At 40.4% G+C, this 11,522-nt stretch overlaps 1 protein-coding gene across 3 annotated transcripts in view; it reads left to right on the forward strand.

The window, feature by feature from the left end:
• The window catches only part of LOC138966158 (structural maintenance of chromosomes protein 6-like), a 53,848-nt gene extending 42,848 nt beyond the window's left edge, over positions 1 to 11,000 (forward strand). The window contains exons 25-28 of one of the 3 annotated variants that reach the window (XM_070338283.1): positions 1,162 to 1,320; positions 4,598 to 4,747; positions 5,413 to 5,510; positions 8,424 to 11,000. In XM_070338283.1, the coding sequence (XP_070194384.1) occupies positions 1,162 to 1,320; positions 4,598 to 4,747; positions 5,413 to 5,510; positions 8,424 to 8,547 (531 nt within the window). In that variant the 3' untranslated portion in view covers positions 8,548 to 11,000. Of the gene's footprint in view, positions 1 to 1,161; positions 1,321 to 1,393; positions 1,553 to 4,597; positions 4,748 to 5,412; positions 5,511 to 8,423 lie in introns of all 3 variants that reach the window. The other 2 variants (XM_070338282.1, XM_070338284.1) reach the window with 2 other exon arrangements.
• Positions 11,001 to 11,522: the final 522 nt, after the last annotated feature.

Here is an 11,522-nt window from a genome sequence, read left to right on the forward strand (position 1 = left end):
CTCATTTTTAAGAATATGAAGAAAGAATGTAGTAGTTTTCCAGAGATCAGGCCAGGAACAGTGCCATAAATGCAGTAAGGCATCCTGAAAAATGATTGAGTAAGATTAATTTGCTCTCTGATTTTGATGTTCATCATTTTTACTGCAACAGCTCTTGACTGTGTCTCTGATGTACAACTTCGACAAGTACAGGGTGACCCCCCAAAAAAATGTCAGCCATTAAAATGCTAATAACTCGCTAATAAATAGTAAATCTCCGAATTTGACAAATATTGTTTTCAATCGTAAGAATCAAACCGCTTGACCAACATACTTGAAACTGTGTGAAATTATCATCCCACATTTCAACATAATGTACACCAGATATAAACTAATGCACTTAACACATGTGTGTGAGTTATTAGCATTTTAGAGCTTGGCAATTTAGGGGGTCACCCTAGGGGTTGCTCTTGATGGTGTGTGTAATGTGCTTGTCTTTTGCACCCAGTCATCCTCAGTAAGCAGGCATCAAATGCAATTGCAGCAAGGGAAAAAGGGTTAAACTGGCCAGTCAGTTGATTTTCTAACTTGCTTGACCGACTCCAAACAAAACCAGTTTGCAGTTTTAACATTAGTTGTTATTGATTTATACCGAGCATTTGTAGATAGCTATGCTTAAGAGGCGATTGGATAATACATGTTGGTGAAAATGAACAGCTCTGGATTTGAACAACAAGAAACGCTCTAAACATGCATAGTCCCTAAATATTGAACATGATATAGCGCAGCTAAAAATGAACGCATCTGGATTTTAACAGGTAAACTCAGGATAGACCTGAAGAAATTACAACAAAAATAAAAATCCAATCTGTGCAAATGTTGCTTTCGATTCACAAACTGGAGGAGGCTCTCAAATCTGAGTAAATCTTGCTTTGAATTCAGAAACTGGAGGAGGCTCTCAAATCTGAGTAAATCTTGCTTTGAATTCAGAAACTGGAGGAGGCTCTCAAATCTGAGTAAATCTTGCTTTGAATTCAGAAACTGGAGGAGGCTCTCAAATCTGAGTAAATCTTGCTTTCAATTCAGAAACTGGAGGAAGCTCTCAAATCTGTATAAATCTTGCTTTCAATTCTGAAACTGGAGGTGGCTCTCAAATCTGTGTAATTCTTGCTTTCAATTCAGAAACTGGGGGAGGCTCTCCAGCGACGCACGAGTGCGTTCAAAGAGTTTCAGCAACTCATGGGAGAGCGCCTGAGAAAGTGCTTCCACAGCTGTCTGGCTATGAGGAATTTTACCGGCAGCATTAAGATCAGCCACACTAGTCGCTCTTTAGACATGATGGTAAGCGACCAGCTATGTTCGTAATTTCTTGCATGACCTGTTCATAGCCCTCTGCTCTTTCTCTCCTCCCCAGAGCCTTGAGAAAGTGATGACACGGCGAAATAAGGCTTACGCCGAGTTCAAGCGCATGATTGCCTTGCGCACCAAATATTTTTTCATCGTGATGCTGTCCCATCGGCAATACGTCGGCGGCATGACCTTCAACCACTCCAATCTGTCGCTGGAAATGTGGGTAAGGGGAAACTACTCTGCCACCAGAGCGTCTGCAAATCCTTATCGTTGCGTCTTGATTTGTTTTCTTTCCTTCGCCATTGCTTTGTGTGGTTTTGATGTGTTTTGGTTTCACCCTGTGCACGATTACACTGCCTGCGTTAATAGACGTTGCTTGGAAATGGGATATTCACACACTGCACAAAAAGCACATCGGCACTCAATTGGTCACTGTGGCTATGTTTGCCATACCGATTTTAGGTACTCTTCCAAAGCCACTAACAACCCCCCACCCCCGGCAGCTGTTTTTGAAAATGCCATTATTTGTTTTTACTTTTTTTTTATTTTTAGCTATATTGTGCCTTAAATTTGTCTGTAGCCTCAAGATAAACTGTTGTTCCCTCTTTAAACGGTAGGCTGCGGGGCATAATTATCTGTAACTTGAAAGGGAACTCTCTTTGCCCCGTATTCATGCGCCACTTTTGCATAGTCACAGCCAAAGTTGGCACGACAGCAATAGCGACCTTCAAACTTGCTGAAGGTGCCTGATTTCATTTCCTTGCAGTCCCCTTGAACTTAAACAATATACATTACTTTTACCATCTGCATGGGTGGGATTCTTCCGGTATATTCCGGAAATCCGGATTCGTAATGTCTGTGGTGACGTCTTTTTGGTTGTGAATTATACAAATCCGTCAGCGTCTGGGGGCCCCCACCCCCCACCCCCTTAAAATTCTTCAGGATTCATGACATTTATCAGTCCCACCCATGCATCTGCCTGTCATTGCACTTGAAATGTAACACCTGTAGATTTTTTGCCAAGAACATGAAGCAATCCCACTAAACATTTTATCCTAACCTATTCCTATGTTGCTTTGTGTGTGTTTGATTCAATTTGGGCATATGAGTTGCACACATCTATGTTGCTTGCACACATGTACCGCTAAGCTTTTAGTAAACGGCTTAAACTAACGACCATTTTTCTGTGAAGAAGGTGGTGAGGATGCCCAGTTATTGTTTCCATCTTCATCTGGTCACTCCCTACATCACACACACACACACACACACACACACACACACACACACACACACACACACACACACCATCACATATCTATCTGCTAACCAACCCACTAAACTCACCGCTGTTAGATTGCATCATAAACATGATTCTGTTTGCAAGTTCAGGTTGAAAGATATAAATCTGCTGCTTTTGCTCGATTTAGACAGCTAGCAGCACAGAGTAGAAAGATTGCGCTTTCTGTTATGGTTCATTGGTTGTCTTGCTTCCTTTTTAGTGTGCTTCTTCCTTGTCATTGTTTGATGTGAAGTCTTGAAAATGAATGATTCTGGCAAGATGTAGTTTCCCCATACCTTATCATTTCTGGTGTGGAGATTGCTTGACGTCATATGTTAACACTTTCATGAAATTGTGATTTTTTTTTGTTTTGTTTAAATAGAGAAGTAATGCATGGAATCATGTAAGCAGAATCAAGAATTCAAAGAAAAAGCAGTGTTTGTAGTAGAATGTGGATTACACATTGTTTGTACGGTGGAACCCCCTTTTAAGACTCAGTCCAGATTTTCTGTTTATATTGTCTGTCTGCAAATTGACCTCCATTTTAATACTCGCTCCTTGATGACACCTTATTTTCTCTGTTGTTGTTGTTGTTGTTGTTGTTGTTTGTTGTTGTTGTTGTTTGTGTGTGTTGTTTGTTTGTTTGTGTTGTTGTTGTTGTTGTTTGTGTGTGTTGTTTGTTTGTTTGTGTTGTTGTTGTTGTTGTTGAGGTCTTCAAAATGGGGTTCCACTGTACCTGATATGAAAATCAATGAAGTCTTCTAAAAAAAATATATAAAAAAGTGTGTGATTTGCAGTGGTGATTTGCTTGATGTCTATTTTTTATGTCTGTTTATGAGGACTTCTTGAAGTAATGCAGCTGAATGTTCTTTTTTTTGTGTGCATTAAAACCGTTTATGAGCTTTCATGTGAAGGTACTATCCTTATATGCCACGATAAAGGCACAGTTCTCCCTGTGTAAACGATTCAGCCTACTAGCTCAGGTGCCCCCCGCGGGTTAGGGGGAGTCCCATATTGGTTGGGACGAGAAAGAATTTACCCGATGCTCCCCAGCATGTCGTAAGAGGCGACTAACGGATTCTGTTTCTCCTTTTACCCTTGTTAAGTGTTTGTTGTGTAGAATGTAGTCAATGTTTGTAAAGATTTTAGTCAAGCAGTATGTAAGAAATGTTAAGTCCTTTGTACTGGAAACTTGCATTCTCCCAGTAAGATAATATATTGTACTACGTTGCAAGCCCCTGGAGCAAATTTTTGATTAGTGCTTTTGTGAACAAGAAACAATTGACAAGTAGCTCTATCCCATCACCCCCCTTTCCTCCGTCGCAATATAACCTTGAACGGTTGAAAACGACGTTAAACACCAAATAAAGAAAGACTAGCTCAGGTGTGGTCAGGTGTGGTGAGGGTTTTACCTTGAAGACCACCGCCACTTGGACACACACCAACATTCAACAGTCTCGATGTTTTCTATGCAGAGTGAATTTATTCTGTGAATTAATTTATAATGATAATAATAATCAGGGTATTTATATGGCGCAAATCCTAATATACTTCTAAGCGCCTTACAATCAATTTCTGAAAAAGCCACTAGTGTCAATCGGCCAAATTAATTTGTCATACAAATAATTCTGCACATAAAGCCGTCAGTATGTGCTGATTGTTTGGTGTATGCCTCCCAGCGGAGAGATGGTCTTGCCTCATGCATGAGGAGATCTGAGATAATGACTAAATGAGCAGTACTGTTTTCATGGGTCTGACTGACTCTGCCTTTAAATATAGGACAAAATGGGCAGAAATTTACAGATGTTATGAACAGAAGATCTCAAAAACCAAGGTCTGAAAAAAGGGGCAAGTCTTAAACTGATGGGTCTTAAAAGGGGGGTTCCACTATTTTATAGAAAGGAGAATATGGTAGAACATGTTCCCTAGTCTGTTTTCCCATCAACCAGTGCGTAGAGTGACCCATTTGCACCTGCTTGTAAAACTAAGGTGGCACCGACGGAGGACTCTGAGGGGACCAAGGACCTGAAATCGCTGTCTGGCGGCGAGCGGTCCTTCTCCACGGTCTGCTTCATCCTCAGTCTCTGGAACGCCATGGAGTCACCCTTCCGCTGTCTCGACGAGTTCGACGTCTACATGGTCAGTCACTTTCAGTAGGAGCATTGTTGTGTGAACTGTTATGCAGAATATTGACGTCGTCATGGAATTTTGGCATAACTCATTATTATTATTATTATTATTGTGATCATTTTTATGCGCCTAATCTAGATATAGCCCTAGGCGCTTACATATTAATTTCTGCCGTTTGACAGATTCAATCATGTTAGACAGCTTTTCAGCAGAAAGCCAAAACTGATTATTTGTATTATGAAATAGCGTTTATATTTGTACCTGGTATGGAGAGAAAGATAAAAGAATGTTTAATCATGTATTGTCCATCGAATTTTAGATAATATTTCGCATGGAGAATAATTTGCTCAAAGCACAAAAGCATCAAAATCGCCAAGAATCGAGTAATTACTCCAAAAATCCAGGATAATGACAATATGAGTTGTTTACAACCAGCTTTCCACAAACTTTCAAGTGATTTTAGTCCGAAGCAAGTCTGTTGAAAATGGCTCTGAGTATTGCTATATAATAGTTTTAGCAACGATTCGGACTTGCACATGGTGGTGAATAAACAGCCATACATGTAAAAACCTGCTCATGCAAAACACAAGTGTTCTTGGAAATTGCAGCCTATAAACGAAAAAGAAAACAGTGTAATATGAATGAAGAGTTTTAAGTGTTGGTGTGTGTGACAGGATCTGGTGAATCGCCGTATCTCCATGGACATGATGCTTCAGATGACTCGCAACCAGACCACCAAGCAGTTCATCTTCCTCACGCCACAAGACATGAGGTCAGGCGCTTTTCTCTTTCGTGTGTTTCATTATTCAGGCTATCCAAATATCTGCAATTTCGCGGATTTCTGCGAAAGCAACAAAATAGATTAAAAATTAAAAACTACACTCGAGAAATGATAGGGACAAAATAGTGGGGTTCTTCACCTGCACGATGTTTCTTTCACCGGATGGGGTTCAATTCATATTTACGAGGCCAAGATGCTTCGGCCTCACCTACGCGGCCCCCTGGCGTTATTTATTTCCTTGAAACACATTCTTCCTTGAATGGATTGCCTGTTGTTTTTGTGGTCTTTTCTTTTCTCCTCTTATTCTCTCCCCTGTCTGCGTGTTATGGACTGTGTGTGTGTGTGTGCGTGAGTGAGTTGGATTGTGTGCAGGTGTATGTGCGTGTGTGTGCATGTGTACACAGGTATTCTTGACGTGGTGTAAATGTATGAGTGAGTGGTGCAGATTAATTTTGTTTGTTTGTATCCCTTTGCATTATTTTGATATGTCAGCTTAAATGTGTTTTTATTCATTTGATATTCGTAAAGATCATGTAGTAGTTGCGATAATGCATGATTAATCTCTACATGTATAACCTTTTATTCGCTTTTTTTTTCCGTGTCGGTTTACGATTGTCATTGTATCCATCTTAATACATGTTTAGTTTTAGCAGGGACAGATTGTAAGACTAAAATCTCCATCCTTGAGTAATAAAGTTCGTTCGTTCGTTCCTCCACTCAGAGCTGCCAACTGTTGCATTGGCTTTGCTGTTACGCCATGTTGATTTTATTGCAGATTTTAATACGAGAACTTTTCGTAAACTTTTATTTTGGGGGGTGTGTATGTTGTTTGTTTCACCGTATAAACACTACCTGGTGTAAAATCAGTCTTGCTGAATATGGTAGGGAAATAAATGGCCTTTCCAGTCATATAACTGGTTTTATTGACTCACATGCGAAGCAAAAGTGAGTCTATGTACTCACCCGAGTCGTCCGTCCGTCCGGACGTCCGGACGTCCGTCCGTCCGTCCGTCCGTCCGGAAAACTTTAACGTTGGATATTTCTTGGACACTATTCAGTCTATCAGTACCAAATTTGGCAAGATGGTGTATGATGACAAGGCCCCAAAAAACATACATAGCATCTTGACCTTGCTTCAAGGTCAAGGTCGCAGGGGCCATAAATGTTGCCTAAAAAACAGCTATTTTTCATATTTTTCCCATTTTCTCTGAAGTTTTTGAGATTCAATACCTCACCTATATATGATATATAGGGCAAGGTAAGCCCCATCTTTTGATACCAGTTTGGTTTACCTTGCTTCAAGGTCAAGGTCACAGGAGCTCTTCAAAGTTGGATTGTATACATATTTTGAAGTGACCTTGACCCTGAACTATGGAAGATAACTGTTTCAAACTTAAAAATTATGTGGGACACATGTTATGCTTTCATCATGAGACACATTCGGTCACATATGATCAAGGTCAAGGTCACTTTGACCCTTATGAAATGTGACCAAAATAAGGTAGTGAACCACTAAAAGTGACCATATCTCATGGTAGAAAGAGCCAATAAGCACCATTGTACTTCCTATGTCTTGAATTAACAGCTTTGTGTTGCATGACCTTGGATGACCTGGTCAAGGTCACATGTATTTTGGTAGGAAAAATGTGTAAAGCATGTGAGTCGTATGGGCTTTGCCCTTCTTGTAATTGACCGTCTCATCACAAAGATTGGCACTCATGTGCACATGCTTAGTTTTTTTTATGACGGGTAGTATAGAACAACCTTCATCAGAGATCCTGCTCCCATGGGGTCGCCTTCACGCGGCGGGAGTGTTTCCACAGAGCTACCCCACCCCTTTACTTCTCTTCTTTTGTCTTATTTCTGCCTTACCAGTCCTTTCACCTATATTTCCTTCCAAGAAAACTCTCCCTACTATTCCCTGCAGTTTTCCAATTCTTTTCTTGTTGTCTTATTTCTACCTGACTGGATCCATCACCTTTATTTCACTTACCAAAAATCTTCTTTTCCACATCCTTATTTCTCTGCACCCCGCATGTCGTAAGAGGCGACTAACGGATTCTGTTTCTCCTTTTACCTTTGTTAAGTGGTTCTTGTATAGAATATAGTCAATGTTTGTAAAGATTTTAGTCAAGCAGTATGTAAGAAATGTTTAGTCCTTTGTACTGGAAACTTGCATTCTCCCAGTAAGGTCATATATTGTACTACGTTGCAAGCCCCTGGAGCAATTTTTTGATTAGTGCTTTTGTGAACAAGAAACACTTAACAAGTGGCTCTATCCCATCTCCCCCCTTTCCCCTATCCCATCTCCCCCCTTTCCCTCGTCGCGATATAACCTTCGTGGTTGAAAACGACGTTGAACACCAAATAAAGAAAGAAAGATCAGAGATCCTTTTGGATGGTTAGAATGGGCAGGTGGTCGTAATCGAGAGGTGGTCGTAATCACAAGGGCAGGTTAGACTCAGAAATTATATCTTTGCAATTTTTTTCATGCATGGCACAAAAAATGTCAAAGCCCTGGCAAGGTAGTATTACTACAGATTACTTTCTCATGCTGAGACAGTGAGTTGGTAAAGACCATTATCACAATCACACATAGAGCCAGTTGAGTTCTTCAATAGTTGAAAAAAGGCAAGATGTTTTGTTTTGTGTTTTAGAACTGTTGACACAAGGCAAGATGTTTTGTTTTGTGTTTTGGAACTGTTGAGACAAGGCAAGATGTTTTGTTTTGTGTTTTGGAATTGTTGAAACAAGGCAAGATGTTTTGTTTTGTGTTTTGGAACTGTTGAGACAAGGCAAGATGTTTTGTTTTGTGTTTTGGAATTGTTGAAACAAGGCAAGATGTTTTGTTGGTGTTCTTGAATAGTTGAAACAAGGCAAGATGTTTTGTTTGGTGTGTTCCAGTCAGCTGAGCAACAGTGTGGCTGGGCGACCGCGTATCTTCCAGATGCCCGACCCCGATCGCTCTCATGGGCAGACAACCCTGCCCTTCCGCAGACAAGCAGACGAAGAGGAGGAGGAAGGATGATGGTCGATGTAGCGCCTTTTGTTGGGAATACTCACAGTTGTTACCCGATTCTAGTTTTGTGTTCAGCATGCTTCAATATTCAATGTCTTTGTCTGATTTTTTAAACTGGCTGTAATGGATGGAAGAGTTTATTTGTGAAATGATTCTGTTGTGGGAACACTGTTGAGTGTTTTTTTGTGTGCCAGAGAGAGAGAGAGAGAGACTGACTGGTTGGCTGATCTGCAATACATAAGGAGAGAGAGAGACTGTGTGTGTCAGTGTTTTGCTGAATGGTTTGTAATGACATGAATAGGAATGCTGAAGGTGATTTGTCAAAAGATTTTTTACATTTTTGTTTTTTTGCATTCTTTCTGGTATGAGATGCAACATTTTTCAGTGAGGATCTGCATGTGCAAATTGATTTGTGCTGTTTGTTAAGTGATCTGAGGGACCCGTTATTCGATTAATATCACAGTCTGTTGTGCTGCGATTTCTGTTTTCATTACATGTTTAAGACCATTGTTTCTTTGGGCTCAGTTTTGTCTTTTTATTTTGAGTCACACCACACATCTTTAGCTCAAATAAACTTTGTATCAGCTGTCTGCATATGTAAGTTACCAAGATTTCTTTTTTAGTTTTGATTTACGGTGAAGTAAACTATAACTAAAGACCCTGAAAACGGCTGAATTTGCACATTTCCACTGGGACTGCATTCCCCTGAATGTGCCAGCTCAGTTCATCATGAGAAATATGTTGCACTTTCTAATGTTTGTTGCGTACAGTTTTAAAAAACATGGGATTACAATTCATATGCTAGGATCTTTCATTTGCAGAGCTTGTATTTAAAATTTTTTCCTGTTCCCCCGAAATCGGCGTATGCTGCCTGAATGTAGTCATACATAAAAACAGTCATACACGTAAAAACCCACTCGTGCAAAAACACGAGTGAACATGGGAGTTTCAGCCCATGAACTAAGAAGAAAATGTTTGCCAGAGGCTAGAACTTGTTCCAGTGTGTGTGTTGGTTGGGAATCTGGGGCGGAGGTGTTAACATTTTAATAACTAAGAAGTTAGTATGTTAATGCAGATCCTGCTGTTGTTTGTTTATGAGTTTTCTAGTCGTAATGCATGTGTTCTGCGCGAACTTAGAATCCGGTTTCATTCTAGAATGGACCGGGTCCAGGTTGGAATTCTAACCCTGCGCAAGTACAGGGGTGCCATTCTAGAATGAAACCCTTGTTGCTGGTCCATTCTAGAATCGGCCGTGCGCAAGGTTGGAATTTGGGTCCAAGTTGGAATAGTCATTTCAGTTAGACTATCACACAGCCAAAGCCACAAATGTGGATTTTCTGTTTGTTTTTGTTTTTTGTGTGTTTGGTTGGGTTTTTTTTCTCGGGTTTTTTACACTTTACTCAAAGACATTGGGATTGTGATGTTCTGAAAGTGATTACGATTTTGAGAGACACTCAGCACTGATCGCTACGAACAGAAATTTCCGGACTGACAGTGTTTTGCCGATCTCGCTTGTAACTTTTAATCGTATTCATATACATGAAGTTGGTCTTCTGAACTGTGAAGATATAATGTCAACTTTTTTTTAAACCTGTGACAACAGCTCTATAACTCACTCTGTCCTTCTGTTGGTCTGTCTGTCGGTTAGTCGGTCTGACCGTCTGTCTGTCTGTCTGTCAAAAAAATTGTCAAAAAAACGGACATTTCCGAGAGGGAGACAGCGCTGACATTGCAAGCGGCCGCAACCGGCTCTCATCACAAAAACAACTGCCCTGCAAACAATACCGCCCTGGTAGTCCCCCTTGCTATGGTCTGCCTTTGTTTATTGCGTACTCAGGAGTGTCAACTTTCTTGACATGACATGACATCGCAAGATCGCCAAAGGATTTTTTCAGGGGTAGACAAATCAGCCCCATTTTATCAAAGGGAAGGTGCAGGTGGAGATAATTCAAGGGAAGACAACTCTGTCTTTCCTACAAACATTACGGCCCCCTTTATTCAAGGGTTTCATTCTAGAATGGCACCCCTGTACTTGCGCAGGGTTAGAAAATTTTCCAACCTGACCCCGGTCCATTCTAGAATGAAACCGGATTCTAAGTTCGCGCAGAACACATGCATGTGTCAGGTTGGACAACATGTGGATTTTAAAGTTTGCTGGCTATTTCAAAGGTCTGCAAATGTGATATTTGAGATGAGCAAAACAGGTGGTCTGAAAAAGCAAGTGACATGAATTTGACTGCTGAATAAAAACATTGACACGGAACATTAGACACTTTTGGAATAACCATACTTTCAATTGCAGACAAACACCTGACATTCTGACAATATGTCTTTGTTTTTTTACTTTGACATTTCATTGTTTTTGTTTTTTCAACAGGAGTACATTTTGTGCCAGTTTTTGGCATGATTTCATGGCACACACTGATACATGCATTAGACTAAATAAAATACATCAAAATTGATTTCATTGTATGACTACAAAAACTCTATTACCTTTTCAAGTTTCACTCTCTCTCCCAAATTCTCTCTCCTCTCATACTCATTCCTGTCCAACCTGCACAAAAATAGCCTTTCTTTTGTTGTTGGATAGGGATTACTGTCATCTGGTCAATACATATACCATAATCACATACTGAAAGTCTGTTAGCAATGTGTCAGGAATTCATTCAATGAAGCAAAATGCACTGCAATGAAATTTGGAATTGTACAACATCAGCAGGAGGAGATCTGCAAACATTTGATTAATTCTTTCTCAAATTGCAAGTTAGACTTTTGGGGGGAAATTGTGAATCAAGGAGTAAACAGCAGACTGAAATGTGCACTATGGCAATGCAAATAGGGCGGGGATATAGCTCAGTTGGTAGCGCGCTGGATTTGTATTCAGTTGGCCGCTGTCAGCTTGAGTTCGATCCCAGGTTCGGCGGAAACTTATTTCACAGAGTCAACTTTGTGTGCAGACTCTCTTCGGTGTCCGAACCTCCCCC

This window comes from Littorina saxatilis, linkage group LG5 (genome assembly GCF_037325665.1).
Source record: "Littorina saxatilis isolate snail1 linkage group LG5, US_GU_Lsax_2.0, whole genome shotgun sequence".
NCBI lineage: Eukaryota > Metazoa > Mollusca > Gastropoda > Littorinimorpha > Littorinidae > Littorina > Littorina saxatilis.